The 17,990-nt window shown below is 39.3% G+C and overlaps 1 protein-coding gene across 1 annotated transcript in view; it reads right to left on the bottom strand.

Annotated features, from left to right (window-relative positions):
• The window catches only part of CCDC7 (coiled-coil domain containing 7), a 415,568-nt gene that overhangs the window by 205,976 nt on the left and 191,602 nt on the right, over positions 1-17,990 (bottom strand). The window contains exon 22 of the mRNA XM_064285199.1: positions 455-565. Within this exon, the coding sequence (XP_064141269.1) occupies positions 455-565 (111 nt within the window). The remainder of the gene's footprint in view (positions 1-454; positions 566-17,990) is intronic.

Raw genomic sequence — 17,990 nt, forward strand, 5'->3', positions numbered from 1 at the left:
TCAGTATTTTCTGCTTTTGTTTGCTAGTTACCTTAGGGTATTTACACTTTTGGTCAAAGTGTAAAGTTTTTGTAAAATGCATGCTAAAATATATACCTAGGAACCAAATCAAAAATATTTGATGATATTAATCTAAAATTAAAATGTAAGAACAATTTTAAAAACCAAACCCATTGCCGTCAAGTCAATTCCGACTCATGGTGACCCTATAGAACAGAGAGATTTCCAAGGACAGCCTGGTGGATTGAAACTGCCGACCTTTTGGTTAGCAGCTGTAGCACTTAGCTACTACACCACCCAAACCACCAGGGTTTCCTAAATTATAAAAAAAAAAAAAAAATTATAGATAGGTATAATTGTACACAGGGACTCTGTGAGTCAGAACTGACTCAAAGGCATCTAACAACAACAAAAACAACATAGATAGTTTCATATCTATAAACAATAAACTTACTGTTGAGTTTTCCATCCCTGAATTTTCTTTGTTTGTTTACTTGTATTTGGGTTTTTGACGCTGATTCTTGATCCTTAAGCATAGTATTTTCATGTGTTTCTTCAGACTGAGCTACAAAAAGACATGCATTTAGTCACTAAATAGAAAAACATATCTACTATGAAATTTCTGGATTCCAAATGAATGACAACTGCATTTTATCTTATTTTTATAAAGTTATAAGTAAATTACTATATGCTAGATCTGATGTGAAAATTGTGGAAGGAGTTTTAAAGAGTGTGTGTTGATGCTGTTACATTATTTCCTAACTATTCCTAGGCATCAAATATACTTTATATTAGTCTCTAGTTTTCATAGATTATTTATACTTTATGTCATAGTAACAAAAAATATGTATAGATACTTACCTTTACAAAATGAATTGTAGGAAAAATAAACCAGAAAACAAAGAGGTTGTTTACCTACAACAAGAAGGAGGAGGATGGGAGAATACAAGGGGAAGGATACAGGAAGGAATGATATGTTTCTAAGTGTACCTTTTACCATTTTTTTTTTAACTTGGAAAATAGGTTAATAATCTACATATTCCAACAATAAAATTAACAAGGAGAAGACGCGGGCAACTGAAATTGGAATTAAATTTAAACAAATGAAAACCTAATGAAGGAAAAAAAAAATTCCCACTAATTCAACAAAGACATCACACAGTAAGTTATACACATCCTCAGTCTTGGGCAAGAGTGTGTGGGTGAATTACAAACAAATCATGAAATCTTCTTAGTAGATTTGTTTATGTAGTTGTAGGAGCTAAACAATTCTGAGACAATTATAGAAACAGAATTCAGCCAATAAGTAAATGAATTAATTTTTTTAGGGTCAAGATTTACAGTGTTGAAGAAAGGGCATACACATATGAAATGGAGGAGAGAAAGAAAGCCCTATGGGATGGACGAGAACTGAAGGGATCAGTGAGAACCCATGATTTGAAAAATATGTCTATGTATGTATACATTCACGTATATTGCACATTATATGTACATATATTTATATGTGCATAGTGTATGTGTGTATGTATATATGTATATACTGAGGAGTCAGGCTCCAAGTCAAAATCCTATCTGTGACCTTTTAGGTCTGACAGTAGGCAATTACAAAGTCTTTACCTGGCAGACCTCATGGGTGAAAGCTGCCCTCCCCACACCAAACTTGGTGCACAGCCACTGCATTGCAGTCTCTGGAGGGAGCTGCAGTCAAGAGCTCAGGCTCCCCATGTCCAGCCATGCTCTTGCACATATCTACATTCCTATCCTAGACACAGACATTCAGAGGTCTCTGTGCGTGTGACGAAGGGATGGGGAGGCTTGGCAGAATACTGTTCAAGTGCCGCTACCAAGGCCATTTTAACAGAAGACATTGAAGACACTCTTCCCCACTCTGACTCACTATTTTGGTTTTTGTACTCATAGTCCCTCTCCCTCTTCCTTCCCCCAACTCCTAAGTCCATAAAACTATAGGAGGCTTTTGAGGGGCTCCTTTTACAGTGAGGCCGCCCCTCCCCTGGTCTGTGCTGACATATCTAACCCCTGGCAAAGCTGTTCCTGAGGAAAAATGGAACCTTGGGAGAGCTAGACCCTTTCCTGTTTATTCTCTTGCTTATACTATCAGAGTATCACACACTCTGAAGTGCTTTCGAGTAGTTCTAATGGATGTTTTACAAAATCTTTTTGGCTCTCGGGGAGATCATTAGTCCTTCTCTTTAGCCTCTGATTCCCAAGCCAACTCCTTCATTGGTTCCAATTAGAGATCTCACAGAGAAGTTCTAAGAAAGGTGGGAAGCAATTCCCTGGCTACTGCTTCCAAACCAAAAGTTGTTGGAGGCTCTGCTAGCTGTGTTGTATTAAATAACGATTGTTAGCTCTTAGGTGGCTCCTGCTGCCACCAAACAATCTGCAACAGGGAGTTTTGGAGACGCTTGCCTTTAATTCAAAAGGAACATACAGCCTTCCTCAATCACTTCACCTGAGATGCTCAAGACCATAGAGACTTGATTAGCTTCACCTCCAGGATAAGAGAGGTAATCTTGTTAAACTTAGTGATGAAGAGTGAAACTTCGTAGGCATTTTACGACAGACTCCCTCATTCAGTGTGCTCCAACAACAGCTACTTTGTATGACAGGAGGAGGTAGAGCTAGGTACTATTTGGGCTCAGGCAGCCGTGTCCCACTTATGATAACATTCTCTGCCACTGAAAAACTTACTTGGATCTCCCTTGCAGAGGTATAACCTGTGAGCCACCCCTGTGGTCCCTTGGGTCTATAAGAGATAACAGGAACTGCAGATAATGAGACTGTTAACCAGGATCAAATTTCTAGGTTTCTTTTGCCTCCCTGATCATTATGGATCTTAATTAAACCTCCTCATAAGATCTGATCACTCGGTGACACAACCTGGCTTTTTACTGACAAATTCCCAGGCCCGGAAAAGGCAGCTACTGCCAAAATAGCAAAGACTGACCAGTACACAGAGTAATGAAAAATGGTAATCAGGCACTCTCTCAAGAAAATCCCAGCAAAAGCCTTTGCAAAAAGATGAGATTTATTGGAACCCCATCAAGGCCAGATACAAGTACAAGCAGCCTCACTACGGTCTGCAAGTGACAGCCCCATGACTAATACAAGTCCTATTTCCTCAGCCCCTCCCAGTGAAAATGGAGATAATCAGAGAGCCCCAACTTCTACTTAAACTGTTCGCTTTCAAAAACAAACAAGAGGGAGAGGCAGGGCCAAGATGGCTGATTAGGTAGAAGCTACCTCGGATCCCTCTTGCAACAAAGACTTGGAAAAAAAAGTGAATCAATCACATACATGACAATCTACGAACCCTGACCATCAAACACAGATCTAAAGAGCTGACCTGAGTGACAAGTGCGTGAAAAGCTGCGTCCTGAAGCAGCAACTGCCTCTGGAGCCAGTGTCCGCACCACAGCCTTGAGCCCTCGCAGTTCCCTGGTACCGAGTGGTGGGGCTGATGGCTTGCTGAGGGGGGCAGGCACGGGACACAGCCCTAACCCCTAGCCCCCTGGGGTAACTTCCGTAGAGGCTCTGCCAGCACAAGCAGGCTGCACACTGATGCGGCTAACAAGAGAACTAGCAACTACGGGGAAGCAGCAACTATTTTCGGAGCCTGGAGCCAGCTTCCTGGTCAGAAAACCTTGGCGCCAGGCTTTGGACTGGGTGCAAGGGAGCTGAGCACGGCATCCTGAGACAGTGCAAACATGGGACGCAGTTCTAGCCCCCTGAAGTGACCTCGGGGGAAGCCCAGCCAGTGCATGCAGGCAGCACAGCGATGCAGCTGACAGGAGGAGAAGTCACTGGGAGGCAGCAACTGGTTTTGAGCCTGGAGTGTAGTGTCCCAGCTGGGTAACCTTGGCCCTGGGCCTTGGACTAGGAGCGGAGGAACTGGCCATGGCTTCTGAGACAGCACAAGCACAGGCCTGACCCTCAGGGGCAATCTCAACCCAGCCAGCACACACAGGCTACAGTCTCTTGGGAATCTCTGATAAAACAGTCATCACCAAGCAAGATAAGTAACTTTGTCTATATTCCTGGGTGCTGCTCCCCCCTATCTATCTGATCCCTCCCCTCCCTTCCCAGGTGGCTTCATTAATATTGGAATTTCCTGGGCCAGAGAGTGAAGTGCTCTGTGGTTTTTGTTTTGGGGTTTTTTTTTTTTCTTTTCTTTTCCTAACCCATTCTCCTGGCCTGAGAGAAGCAGCTACAAAAAACCCAGGGGCCAAAAATCCTTCCCTGACTTCCCAAAATTGTAATAAAAATACAGAACCAGCTCCAGCCAAGCATATGAGATCCACAGTCTTGGGCTTTCATCCCTACAGGAAACAAGGTGGCTATTATAATGCAAAGGCATTCTGATACTGATCCCACTGTAATTGTTTTAGCAGATTATTGGAAAGACAAGTTCTCCAGGTCTGATATCTCTACCTATTAAACACAGCCCTCACTGACCCACAACAGGGAACTGAGGGCTGAAGCTCCACCCAAACCACCTAGCCTCCTGCCATAGGGATCTGAGGATGCTGACACCTGCCGATCTGTAGAGGTACATGCGTTGGGCGCCTAAGGTACAGCTGCAGAGCCTACCCACCAAAGTGCTTTAGGAATAGAGACACACCCACCTCACTGGCACTTGGGGGAAGCCTGTCAGCATCCTGTCCCCTCCCGGAGTGTGACCCCCTGCTACTACCAGAATCTGGTGCACACAACTATTACCACTACTTAGAAGTGAATAGGTGACAGTCTACACCATACACTTGGTGACCCAAAATCAGATTCTACTCAAGAATAGTGAATGGACTCTTAGGCTTATATATCTGATAACAGCCCAAACCAACTGGTAATAGGACATAAGTGATTCAAAGGCTTCAACAATCGAGACAGCACAATCTAGTAGCCCATCTATGTATACTGAAAGAAAACAAAACAAGATGAGACTCAGTGAGCAAATATAAAATAACTCATTACAATATCTTATAGATGGCTCGGGGACAGCAGTCGATATCAAACCACATAAAGAAGAAGACCATGATTGCTTCTACAACTCCCCAAATTAAAGAATCAAAATCTTTCCCAAATGAAGATACAATCCTGGAATTGCCAGATGCAGAATATAAAAAACTAATTTACAGAATGCTTCTGGGCATCACGGATGACCTCAGAAATGAAATAAGGCAATCTACAGAAAAAGCCAAGGAACACACTGATAAAGCAGTTGAAGAAATCAAAAAGATTATTCAAGAATATACTGGAAAAATTAATAAGCTGCAAGAATCCATACAGAGACAGCATTCAGAAATCCGAAAGATTAACAGTAAAATTACAGAATTAGACAACACAATAGGAAGTCAGAGGAGCAGACTCGAGCAATTAGAATGCAGACTGGGAGATCTGGAGCACCAGGAAATTGACACCAATATAGCTGAAAAAAATCAGATAAAAGAATTAAAAAAAACGAAGAAACCCTAACAATCATGTGGGACTCTATCAAGAAGAATAACTTGCATGTGATTGGAGTTCCAGAACAGGGAGGGATAACAGAAAATACAGGGAGAATAGCTTTAGATCTGTTGGCAGAAAACTTCCCTGATATCACGAAAAACAAAAGGATATCTATCCAAGATGCTCATCGAACCCCATATAAGATTGATCCAAAAAGAAAATCACCAAGACGTATTATCATCAAACTTGCCAAAATCAAACATAAAGAGAAAATTTTAAAAGCAGCAGGGATAAAAGAAAGGTCTCCTACAAAGAAGAATCAATAAGAATAAGTTCAGACTACTCAGCAGAAACCATGCAGTCAAGAAGACAATGCGATGACATATACAGAGCACTGAAGGAGAAAAACTGCCAGCCAAGGATCATATATCCAGCAAAACTCTCTCTGAAATATGCAGGTGAAATTAAGACATTTACAGATAAACACATGCTTAGAGAATTTGCAAAACCCAAACCAAAGCTACAAGAAATACTAAAGGAAATTGTTTGGTCAGAAAATCAATAATATCAGATACCAACACAACACAAGGTCACAGAACAGAACATCCTGATATCAACTCAAATAGGGAAATCACAAAAACAAATTAAGATTAATTATAAAAAGAAAAAATGCTCAAAACAGGGAATCATTGAAGTCATTATGTAAAAGATCACAGTAATCAAAAAGAGGGACTAAATGCAGGAGGCATAGAACTGCCATATGGAGAGGAAAATAAGGCGATACAGGACGATACAAGTTAGGTTTTTACTTAGAAAAATAGGGGTAAATATTAAGGTAACCACAAAGAGGTCTAACAATTCCATAACTCAAAATAAAAACCAAGAAAAACATAATGACTCAGCAAACATAAATTCAACTACTATGAAAATGAGGAACACAAATTTACAAAGAAAAACGTCTCAGCACAAAAAAGTAAGTGGAAAAATGAAATTGTCAACAACACACACAAAAAGGCATCAAAATGACAGCACTAAACACGTACTTATCCATAATTATGCTGAATGTAAATGGACTAAATGCACCAATAATGAGACAGAGAGTCTCAGACTGGATAAAGAAACATAATTCGTCTATATGCTGCCTACAAGAGACACACCGTAGACTTAGAGACACAAACAAACTAAAACTCAAAGGATGGAAAAAAAAATATCAAGCAAACAACAAGCAAAAAAGAGCAGGAGTAGCAATATTAATTTCTGACAAAATAGACTTCAAAGTTAAATCCACCACAAAGGATAAAGAAGGACATTGCATAACGATTAAAGGGACAATTGACCAGGAAGATATAACCATAATAAATATTTATGCACCCAATGACAGGGCTGCAAGATACATAAAACAAACTTTAACAGAACTGAAAAGTGAGAGAGACACCTCCACAATTACAGTAGGAGACTTCAACACATCACTTTCAGAAAAGGATAGGACTTCCGGTAAGAAGCTCAATAGAGACATGGACGACCTAATTGCTACAATCAACCAACTTGACCTCATTGACTTATACAGAACACTCCATCCAACAGCTGCAAACTATATGTTTTTTTCTAGTGCACATGGAACATTCTCTAGAATAGATCACATATTAGGTCATAAAACAAACCTTTGCAGAATCCAAAACATCGAAATATTACAAAGCATCTTCTCAGACCACAAGGCCATAAAAGTAGAAATCAATAACAGAAAAATCAGGGAAAAGAAATCAAATACTTGGAAACTGAATAATAAACTGAACAAAAAACACTGGGTTATAGAAGAAGTTAAGGAGGGAATAAAGAAATTCATAGAATGCAATGAGAATGAAAACACTTCCTATCAAAACCTCTGGGACACAGCAAAAGCAGTGCTCAGAGGTCAATTTATATCAACAAATGCACATATACATAAAGAATAAAGAGCCAAAATCAGAGAACTGTCCCGACAACTTGAACAAATAGAAAGTGAGCAACAAAAGAAACCCTCAGGCACCAGAAGAAAACAAATAATAAAAATTAGAGCTGAACTAAAAGAATTAGAGAACAGAAAAACAATTGAAAGAGTTAACAAAGCCAAAAGCTGGTTCTTTGAAAAAATTAACAACACTGATAAACCATTGGCCAGACTGACTAAAGAAATACAGGAAGGGAAACAAATAACCCAAATAAGAAACGAGAAGGGCCACATCACAACAGAACCAACTGAAATTAAAAGAACATATCAGATTATTATGAAAAATTGTCCTGTAACAAATTTGAAAACCTACAAGAAATGGATGAATTCCTGAAAAAACATTACCTACCTAAACTAACACAATCAGAAGTAGAACAACTAAATAGACCCATAACAAAAAAAGAGATTGAAAAGGTAATCAAAAAACTCCCAACAAAAAAAAAAAGCCCTGGCCCGGACGGCTTCACTGCAGAGTTGTACCAAACTTTCAGAGAAGAGTTAACACCACTACTTCTAAAGGTATTTCAAAACATAGAAAATAATGGAATACTACCTAACTCATTCTATGAAGCCAGCATATCCCTGATATCAAAACCAGGTAAAGACAGCACAAAAAAAGAAAATTACAGACCTATATCCCTCATGAACATAGATGCAAAAATCCTCAACAAAATTCTAGCCAATAGAATACAACAACATATGAAAAAAATAATTCACCATGACCAAGTGGGATTTACACCAGGTATGCAAGGTTGGTTTAATATTTAAAAAACCATTAATGCAATCCACCATATAAATAGAACAAAAGACAAAAACCACATGATCTTATCAATTGATGCAGAAAAGGCATTTGACAAAGTCCAACACCCATTCATGATAAAAACTCTTAGCAAAATAGGAATTGAAGGAAAATTCCTCAATATAATAAAGGGCATCTACACAAAGTAAACAGTCAACATCGTTCTAAATGGAGAGAGCCTGAAAGCATTTCCCTTGAGAACAGGAACCAGACAAGGATGCCCTTTATCACCGCTCTTATTCAACATTGTGCTAGAGGTCCTAGCCAGAGCAATTAGGCTAGACAAAGAAATAAAGAGCATCTGGATTGGCAAGGAAGAAGTAAAATTATCTCTATTTGCAGATGACATGTTCTTATACCCAGAAAACCCTAAGGAATCCTCCAGAAAACTACTGAAACTAAGGGAAGAGATCAGCAGAGTCTCAGGTTACAAGATAAACATACAAAAATCACTTGGATTCCTCTACATCAACGAAAAGAACATCGAAGAGGAAATCACCAAATCAATACCATTCACAGTGGCCCCCAAGAAGATAAAATACTTAGGAATAAGTCTTACCAAAGATGTAAAAGACCTATACAAAGAAAACTACAAAGTACTACTGCAAGAAACTAAAAAGGACCTACTTAAGTGGAAAAACATACCTTGCTCACGGATAGGAAGACTTAACATGGTAAAAATGTCTATTCTACCAAAAGCCATCTATACATACAATGCACTTCCGATCCAAATTCCAACGACATTTTTTTTTTCCGAAAGAAAAGGGATTTTATTTTATTTTTTTAATGCTAGTAGTTTTTAAATTTCTTTTTTTTTTTTTTAATTTTTATTAAGCTTCAAGTGAACATTTACCATTCCAATCAGTCTGTCACATGTAGGTTTACATACATCTTACTCCCTTCTCCCACTTGCTCTCCCGCTATTGAGTCAGCCCTTACAGTCTCTTCGTTTCGTGCCAATTTTGCCATCTTCCCTCTCTCTCTATCTTCCCATCCTCCCTCCAGTCAAGAGTAGCCAACGCACTCTCCAGTGTCCACCTAATTTAATTGGCTCACTCTTCATCAGCATCTCTCTCCCCCCCACTGACCAGTCCTTTTCATGCCTGATGAGTTGTCTTGGGGATGGTTCCTGTCCTGTGCCATCAGAAGTTCTGGGGAGCATTGTCTCTGGGATTCCTCTAGTCGTAATCATACCATTAGGTGTGGTCTTTTAGTGAGAATTTGGGGTCTGTATCCCATTGGTCTCCTGCTCCCTCAGGAGTTGTCTGTTGTGCTCCCTGACAGGACAGACATCGATTGTGGCCGGGCACCAACTAGTTCTTCTGGTCTCAGGATGATGTAGGTCTCTGGTTCATGTGGCCCTTTCTGTCTCTTGGGTTCTTAGTTGTCGTGTGACCTTGGTGTTCTTCCTTTGCCTTTGCTCCAGGTGGGTTGAGACCAATTGATGTATTTTAGATGGCCGCTTGTTGGCATTTAGGACCCCAGGCGCCACAATTCAAAGTGGGATGCAGAGTGTTTTCATAATAGAATTGTTTTGCCCATTGACTTAGGAGTCCCCTCAAACCAAGTTCCCCAGACCCCAGCCCCTGCTTCGCTGACCTTTGAAGCTTTCATTTTATCCCGGAAACCTCTTTACTTTTAATCCAGTCCAATTAGGCTGACCTTCCTTGTTTTGAGTGTTGTCTTTCCCTTCACCCAAAGCAGTTCTCATCTACAGATTGATCAATAAAAAGCCCTCTCCCTCCCTCCCTCCCTCCCCCCTTTGTAACCACATAAGTATGTGTTCTCCGTTTTTTCTATTTCTCAAGATCTTATAATAGTGGTCTTATACAATATTTGTCCTTTTGCAACTGACTCATTTCGCTCAGCATAATGCCTTCCAGATTCCTCCATGTTATGAAATGTTTCAGAGATTCGTCACTGTTCTTTATCGATGCGTAATATTCCATTGTGTGAATATACCACAATTTATTTACCCATTCGTCCGTTGACGGACATCTTGGTTGCTTCCAGCTTTTTGCTATTGTAAACAGAGCTGCAATAAACATGGGTGTGCATATATCTGTTTGTGTGAAGGCTCTTGTATCTTTAGGGTATATTCCGAGGAGTGGGATTTCTGGGTTGTATGGTAGTTCTATTTCTAACCGTTTAAGATAACGCCAGATGGATTTCCAAAGTGGTTGTACCATTTTACAATCCCACCAGCAGTGTATGAGAGTTCCAATCTCTCCGCAGCCTCTCCAACATTTATTATTTTGTGTTTTTTGAATTAATGCCCGTCTAGTTGGTGTGAGATGGAATCTCATCGTAGTTTTAATTTGCATTTCTCTAATGGCTAATGATCGAGAGCATTTTCTCATGTATCTGTTGGCTGCCTGAATATCTTCCTTAGTGAAATGTGTGTTCATATCCTTTGCCCACTTCTTGATTGGGTTGTTTGTCTTTTTGTGGTTGAGTTTTGACAGAATCATGTAGATTTTAGAGATCAGGCGCTGGTCTGAGATGTCATAGCTGAAGATTCTTTCCCAGTCTGTAGGTGGTCTTTTTACTCTTTTGGTGAAGTCTTTAGATGAGCATAGGTGTTTGATTTTTAGGAGCTCCCAGTTATCTGGTTTCTCTTCATCATTTTTGGTAATGTTTTGTATTCTGTTTATGCCCTGTATTAGGGCTCCTAGGGTAGATCCTATTTTTTCTTCCATGATTTTTATCATTTTAGTCTTTATGTTTAGGTCTTTGATCCACTTGGAGTTAGTTTTTGTGCATGGTGTGAGGTATGGGTCCTGTTTCATTCTTTTGCAAATGGATATCCAGGTATGCCAGCACCATTTGTTAAAAAGACTATTATTTCCCCAATTGACTGACACTGGTCCTTTGTCAAATATCAGCTGCTCATACGTGGATGGATTTATATCTGGATTCTCAATTCTGTTCCATTGGTCTATGTGCCTGTTGTTGTACCAGTACCAGGCTGTTTTGACTACTGTAGCTATATAATAGGTTCTGAAATCAGGTAGAGTGAGGCCTCCCACTTTCTTCTTCTTTTTCAGTAATGTTTTGCTTATCCGGGGGTTCTTTCCTTTCCATATGAAATTAGTGATTTGTTTCTCTATCCCCTTAAAGTATGACATTGGTATTTGGATTGGAAGTGCGTTATATGTATAAATGGCTTTTGGTAGAATAGACATTTTTACTATGTTAAGTCTTCCTATCCATGAGCAGGGTATGTTTTTCCACTTAAGTATGTCCTTTTGAATTTCTTGTAGCAGAGTTTTATAGTTTTCTTTGTATAGGTCTTTTACGTCCTTGGTAAGATTTATTCCTAAGTATTTTATTTTCTTGGGGGCTACTGTGAATGGTATTGATTTGGTGATTTCCTCTTCGGTGTTCTTTTTGTTGATGTAGAGGAATCCAAGTGATTTTTGTATGTTTGTTTTATATCCTGAGACTCTGCCAAACTCTTCTACTAGTCTCAGTAGTTTTCTGGAGGATTCCTTAGGGTTTTCTGTGTATATAATCATGTCATCTGCAAATAGTGATAGCTTTACTTCCTCCTTACCAATCTGGATACCCTTTATTTCTTTGTCTAGCCTAATTGCCCTGGCTAGGACTTCTAGCACGATGTTGAATAAGAGTGGTGATAAAGGGCATCCTTGTCTGGTTCCCGTTCTCAAGGGAAATGCTTTCAGGTTCTCTCCATTTAGAGTGATATTGGCCGTTGGCTTTGCATAGATGCCCTTTATTATGTTGAGGAATTTTCCTTCAATTCCTATTTTGCTAAGAGTTTTTATCATAAATGGGTGTTGGACTTTGTCAAATGCCTTTTCTGCATCTATTGATAAGATCATGTGGTTTTTATCTTTTGTTTTATTTATGTGATGGATTACATTAATGGTTTTTCTGATATTAAACCAGCCTTGCATACCTGGTATAAATCCCACTTGATCAGGGTGTATTATTTTTTTGATGTGTTGTTGGATTCTATTGGCTAGAATTTTGTTGAGGATTTTTGCATCTATGTTCATGAGGGATATAGGTCTAAAATTTTCTTTTTTTGTAATGTCTTTACCTGGTTTTGGTATCAGGGAGATGGTAGCTTCATAGAATGAGTTGGGTAGTATTCCGTCTTTTTCTATACTTTGAAATACCTTCAATAGTAATGGTGTTAAGTCTTCTCTGAAGGTTTGGTACAACTCTGCAGTGAAGCCATCTGGGCCAGGACTTTTTTTTGTTGGAAATTTTTTGATTACCGTTTCAATCTCTTTTTTTGTTATGGGTCTATTCAGTTGTTCTACTTCTGAATGTGTTAGTTTAGGTAGGTAGTATTGTTCCAAGAATTTATCCATTTCTTCTAGGTTTTCAAATTTGTTAGAGTACAATTTTATGTAGTAATCTGATATGATTCTTTTGATTTCATTTGGTTCTGTTGTGATGTGGTCCTTCTCGTTTCTTATTCGGGTTATTTGTTTCCTTTTCTGTTTTTCTTTAGTCAGTCTAGCCAGTGGTTTATCAATTTTGTTAATTTTTTCAAAGAACCAGCTTTTGGCTTTGTTAATTCTTTCAATTGTTTTTCTGTTCTCTAATTCATTTAGTTCAGCTCTAATTTTTATTATTTGTTTTCTTCTGGTGGCTGATGGGTTCTTTTGTTGCTCACTTTCTATTTGTTCAAGTTGTCGGGACAGTTCTCTGATTTTGGCTCTTTCTTCTTTTTGTATGTGTGCATTTATCGATATAAATTGGCCTCTGAGCCTTGCTTTTGCTGTGTCCCAGAGGTTTTGATAGGAAGTGTTTTCATTCTCGTTGCTTTCTAAGAATTTCCTTATTCCCTCCTTGATGTTTTCTATAACCCAGTCTTTTTTCAGGAGGGTATTGTTCATTTTCCAAGTATTTGATTTCTTTTCCCTAGTTTTTCTGTTATTGATTTCTAGCTTCATTGCCTTGTGGTCTGAGAAGATGCTTTGTAATATTTCGATGTTTTGGATTCTGTCCAATGACATTTTTTAATGTGATGGAGAAACAAATCACTAACTTCATATGGAAGGGAAAGAAGCCCCGGATAAGTAAAGCATTACTGAAAAAGAAGAAGAAAGTGGGAGGCCTCACTCTACCTGATTTTAGAACCTATTATACAGCCACAGTAGTCAAAGCAGCCTGGTACTGGTACAACAACAGGCACATAGACCAATGGAACAGAATTGAGAACCCAGATGTAAATCCATCCACATTTGAGCAGCTGATATTTGACAAAGGCCCAGTGTCAGTTAATTGGGGAAAAGATAGTCTTTTTAACAAATGGTGCTGGCATAACTGGATATCCACTTGCAAAAAAATGAAACAGGACCCATACCTCACACCATGCACAAAAACTACAAGTGGATCAAAGACCTAAACATAAAGACTAAAACGATAAAGATCATGGAAGAAAAAATAGGGACAATGTTAGGAGCCCTAATACAAAGCATAAACAGAACACAAAACATTACTAAAAATGATGAAGAGAAACCAGATAACTGGGAGCTCCTAAAAATCAAACACCTATGCTCATCTAAAGACTTCACCAAAAGAGTAAAAAGGCCACCTACAGATTGGGAAAAAATTTTCAGCTATGACATCTCTGACCAGCGCCTGATCTCTAAAATCTATATGATTCTGTTAAAACTCAACCACAAAAAAAACAACCAACCCAATTAAAAATTGGGCAAAGGATATGAACACACACTTCACTAAAGAAGATATTCAGGCAGCTAACAGAAACATGAGAAAATGCTCTCGATCATTAGCCATTAGAGAAATGCAAATTAAAACTATGATGAGATTCCATCTCACTCCAACAAGGCTGGCATTAATCCAAAAAACACAAAATAATAAATGTTGGAGAGGCTGCGGAGAGATTGGAACTCTTATACACTGCTGGTGGTAATATAAAATGATACAACCACTTTGGAAACCTATCTGGCGTTACCTTAAACGGTTAGAAATAGAACTACCATACAACCCAGAAATCCCACTCCTCGGAATATATCCTAGAGAAGTGAGAGCCTTTACACGAACAGATACATGCACACCAATGTTTATTGCAGCTCTGTTTACAATAGCAAAAAGCTGCAAGCAACCAAGGTGTCCATCAACGGATGAATGGTTAAATAAATTGTGGTATATTCACACAATGGAATACTATGTGTTCATAAAGAACAGCGACGAATCTCTGAAACATTTCATAACATGGAGGAACCTGGAAGGCATTATGCTGAGTGAAATTAGATGCAAAAGGACAAATATTGTATAAGATCACTATTATAAGATCTTGAGAAATAGTATAAACTGAGAAGAACACATTCTTTTGTGGTTACGAGAGTGGGGAGGGAGGGAGGATGGGAGAGGGTTATTTACTGTTTAGTTAGTAGATAAGAACTACTTTAGGTGAAGGGAAGGACAATACTCAATACACGGAGGTCAGCTCAACTGGACTGGACCAAAAGCAAAGAAGTTTCCGGAATAAAAATGAATGCTTTGAAGGTCAGTGGAGCAAGGGCAAGGGTTTGGAGGCTATGGCTTAAGGGGACTTCTAAGTCAATCAACAAAATAAATCCTATTAAGAAAACATTCTGCATCCCACTTTGAAGTGTGGCATCTGGGGTCTTAAATGCTAACAAGCGGCCATCTAAGATGCATCAGTTGGTCTCAACCCACCTGGATCAAAGGAAAATGAAGAACACCAAGGTCACACGATAACTATGAGCCCAAGAGACAGAAAGGGCCACATGAACTAGAGACTTACATCATCCTGAGACCAGAAGAACTAGATGGTGCCCGGCCACAACCAATGACTCGCCTGACAGGGACCACAACAGAGAACCCCTGAGGGAGCGGGAGAACAGTGGGATGCAGACCCCAAATTCTCATAAAAAGACCAGACTTAATGGTCTGACTGAGACTAGAAGAATCCCGGTGGTCATGGTCCCCAAACCTTCTGTTGGCCCAGGACAGGAACCATGCCTGAAGACAACTCATCAGACATGGAAGGGACTGGACAATGGGTTGGAGAGAGATGCTGCTGAAGAGTGAGCTACTTGTATCAGGTGGACACTTGAGACTGTGTTGGCATCTCCTGTCTGGAGGGGAGATGGGAGGGTAGAGAGGGTTAAAAACTGGCAAAACGGTCATGAAAGGAGAGACTGGAAGGAGGGAGTGGGCTGACTCATTAGGGGGAGAGTAAATGGGAGTATGTAGTAAGGTGTACCTAAGTTTATCTGTGAGAGACTGACTTGATTTGTAAACTTTCACTAAAGCACAATAAAAATTATTTAAAATAAAATAAACAAGAGTGTTAGGCCAATGTCACTCTCTCCCCCAGGGGGGAACAAAGCCAGAGTTCAATGGAAATATGAGAGAGAATTGTACTTCTAGGGCATTTTGGATACCAGCGTGGAGACAATTACGATTCCCACAATCCTTGCACCAGAATGAGCAGGAAACAGATAATGATCTCTGGTTTGAGGCCTGAGACCACCACCGCCTATACATTTACTCAGGCCAAACAATGGGTTGGTCTCTTCAGGCCTCTTCAAACATCCTTTGTTACGACCTCCACTCTTGAATGTATTACTGGCATAGAAATATTGTCACATGTATACCTCCTCACCTTTGCCTCCAGGCTCTGAAGGGAATTGCTACAGTTGGGCTATGTTATTGGGGCATGTGGAAGACCAAGGATATACCTGACTACTGGCTCTAGTGCACAGAATGACCTGCCTGGGGGTGAAAAACAAACAATTGTCCTCACTGCTGATCTTAAGGAAGAAAAGTTCTCTGTGAGACTATTTTTCTATTCAATAGCCCATCTTGTCTGTGCACAAGGGCTCTCTGGTGCCTACGAACTAACCATTGTTTACCGCCAGCTTAATGCTGTAGTGCTGCAGTACCTGACATTGTGACTGTCAGGTGGACTATTGTTAAAGCTGAGGGGATATGGTATACAGAAATTGACATTGCAAATACTTTATTCAGCACCTTTCTCCAATCCAATGCTCCATCAGTATCAGCTTGCCATTGTGTGGAATGGGTTATAATACACCTTTAATGTCATTTCAGGCAAAAAAAAAAAAATTGCCATCGGGTCGATTTTGACTCATAATAACCCTGTGGGACAGAGTAGAAGTGCCCCATAGGGTTTCCAAGGAGCGGCTGGTGGATTCGAACTGCCGACCTCTTGGTTAGCAGACGACCTCTAAACCACTGCACCACAAAAAAAAAAAAAAAAAGGGTACCTAAATTCCCCAACTATCTGCCATCAATGGGTCAGCAGTGACTTGGAAAAAGTCGTGGCGAGAGAAAGCACTAACCTTACACTATACTGATGGCATCTTCATGGTGAGTGCAGACAAGGTGACTCCCCAACAAGGACTGAATGCCTTATTTGTCTGGTTCAGAATAACACAAGCCCCACAGAATAAGTTAGGAAGTGTTCCTTCCTCTTTTTTGGAAAAGTTTTAGGATTGGAGTCACTTCTTTTATAAATGTTTGGTAAAATTCCCCAGTGAAGTTATCTAGTCCAGAATTTTTCTCTTTGTTGAAAAGTTTTTGATTGGTGATTCAATCTCTTCCCTAGTTACAGGTTTGTTTGTATATTTTATTTCTTCTTGAGTCAATGTAGGAAGTTATGTACTTCTATGAATGTGTCCATTTTTCATTTAAGATACCTAATTTGTTGGCTTACAAACTATTCATAGTATTCACCTATGATCTCTTTAACTTCTTTAGGGTCAGATGTAGTGCATCCACTTTCTTTTCTAATTTTAGTTATTTGTAACTTTTTCTTTGTCAGTCTATCTGGCTTTCACTGATTCTATTGTTTTTCTGTTCTCTATCTCTGCTCTGATTTCTGTTATTTCCTTTTTATCTCTGCTCTGATTTCTGTTATTTCCTTCTTTCTGATAGCTTTGGGCTTAGTTTTCTCTCTTTTCCTAGTTTCTCAAGTTGTAAAGTTAGATTATTGATTTGAGGTCTTTCATCTTTTTTAATGTAGGTGTTTACCTCTATAAATTTCACTCTGACCAGTGGTGTCACTGAATCCAGTATGTTTTAGTATATTATGCATTTATTTTTGTTCAACTCTAAGGATTTTCTAATTTATCTCCTGGGTTTTTCCTCTACCTATTGGTTGTTTAATAGTGTGTATTTTAATTTCCATATTTTGTGTATTTTTCAGTTTTCCTCCTGTTTTTAATTTTTAATTTCACTCCGTTGTGGTTGGAGGAGAAGACGTTTTGTATCATTTTGACCATTTAAATTTATTGAGGCTTGCTTTGTGACCAAACACATGGCCTATTCTAGAGAATTATCCTTGTTCACTGGAGAAAAATGTGTATTATGCTGTATATTATGTGTTGGCAAAGAGTATTGAATATACTATGGACTGCCTTAAGAACGAACAACTCTGTTTTGAAAGAAATACAGCCAGAGTGCTCCTTGGAAGTGAGGATGGCGAGACGTAATCTCACATATTTTGAACATGTTATCAGGAGGTACCAGTCTTTGGAGAAGGACATCATGCTTGGTAAAGTAAAGGGTCAGTGAAAAAGAGGAAAACCATTGACAAGATGGTTTGACACTGTGGCTGCAACAATGGGCTCAAACATAGCAACCACTGTGAGGACGGCATAGGACTGGGCAACGTTTCGTTCTATTGTACACAAGATTACTATGAGTCAGAACTGACTCGACGGCACCTAACAATAACAA

Source organism: Loxodonta africana, chromosome 4, assembly GCF_030014295.1.
Source record: "Loxodonta africana isolate mLoxAfr1 chromosome 4, mLoxAfr1.hap2, whole genome shotgun sequence".
Lineage (NCBI taxonomy): Eukaryota > Metazoa > Chordata > Mammalia > Proboscidea > Elephantidae > Loxodonta > Loxodonta africana.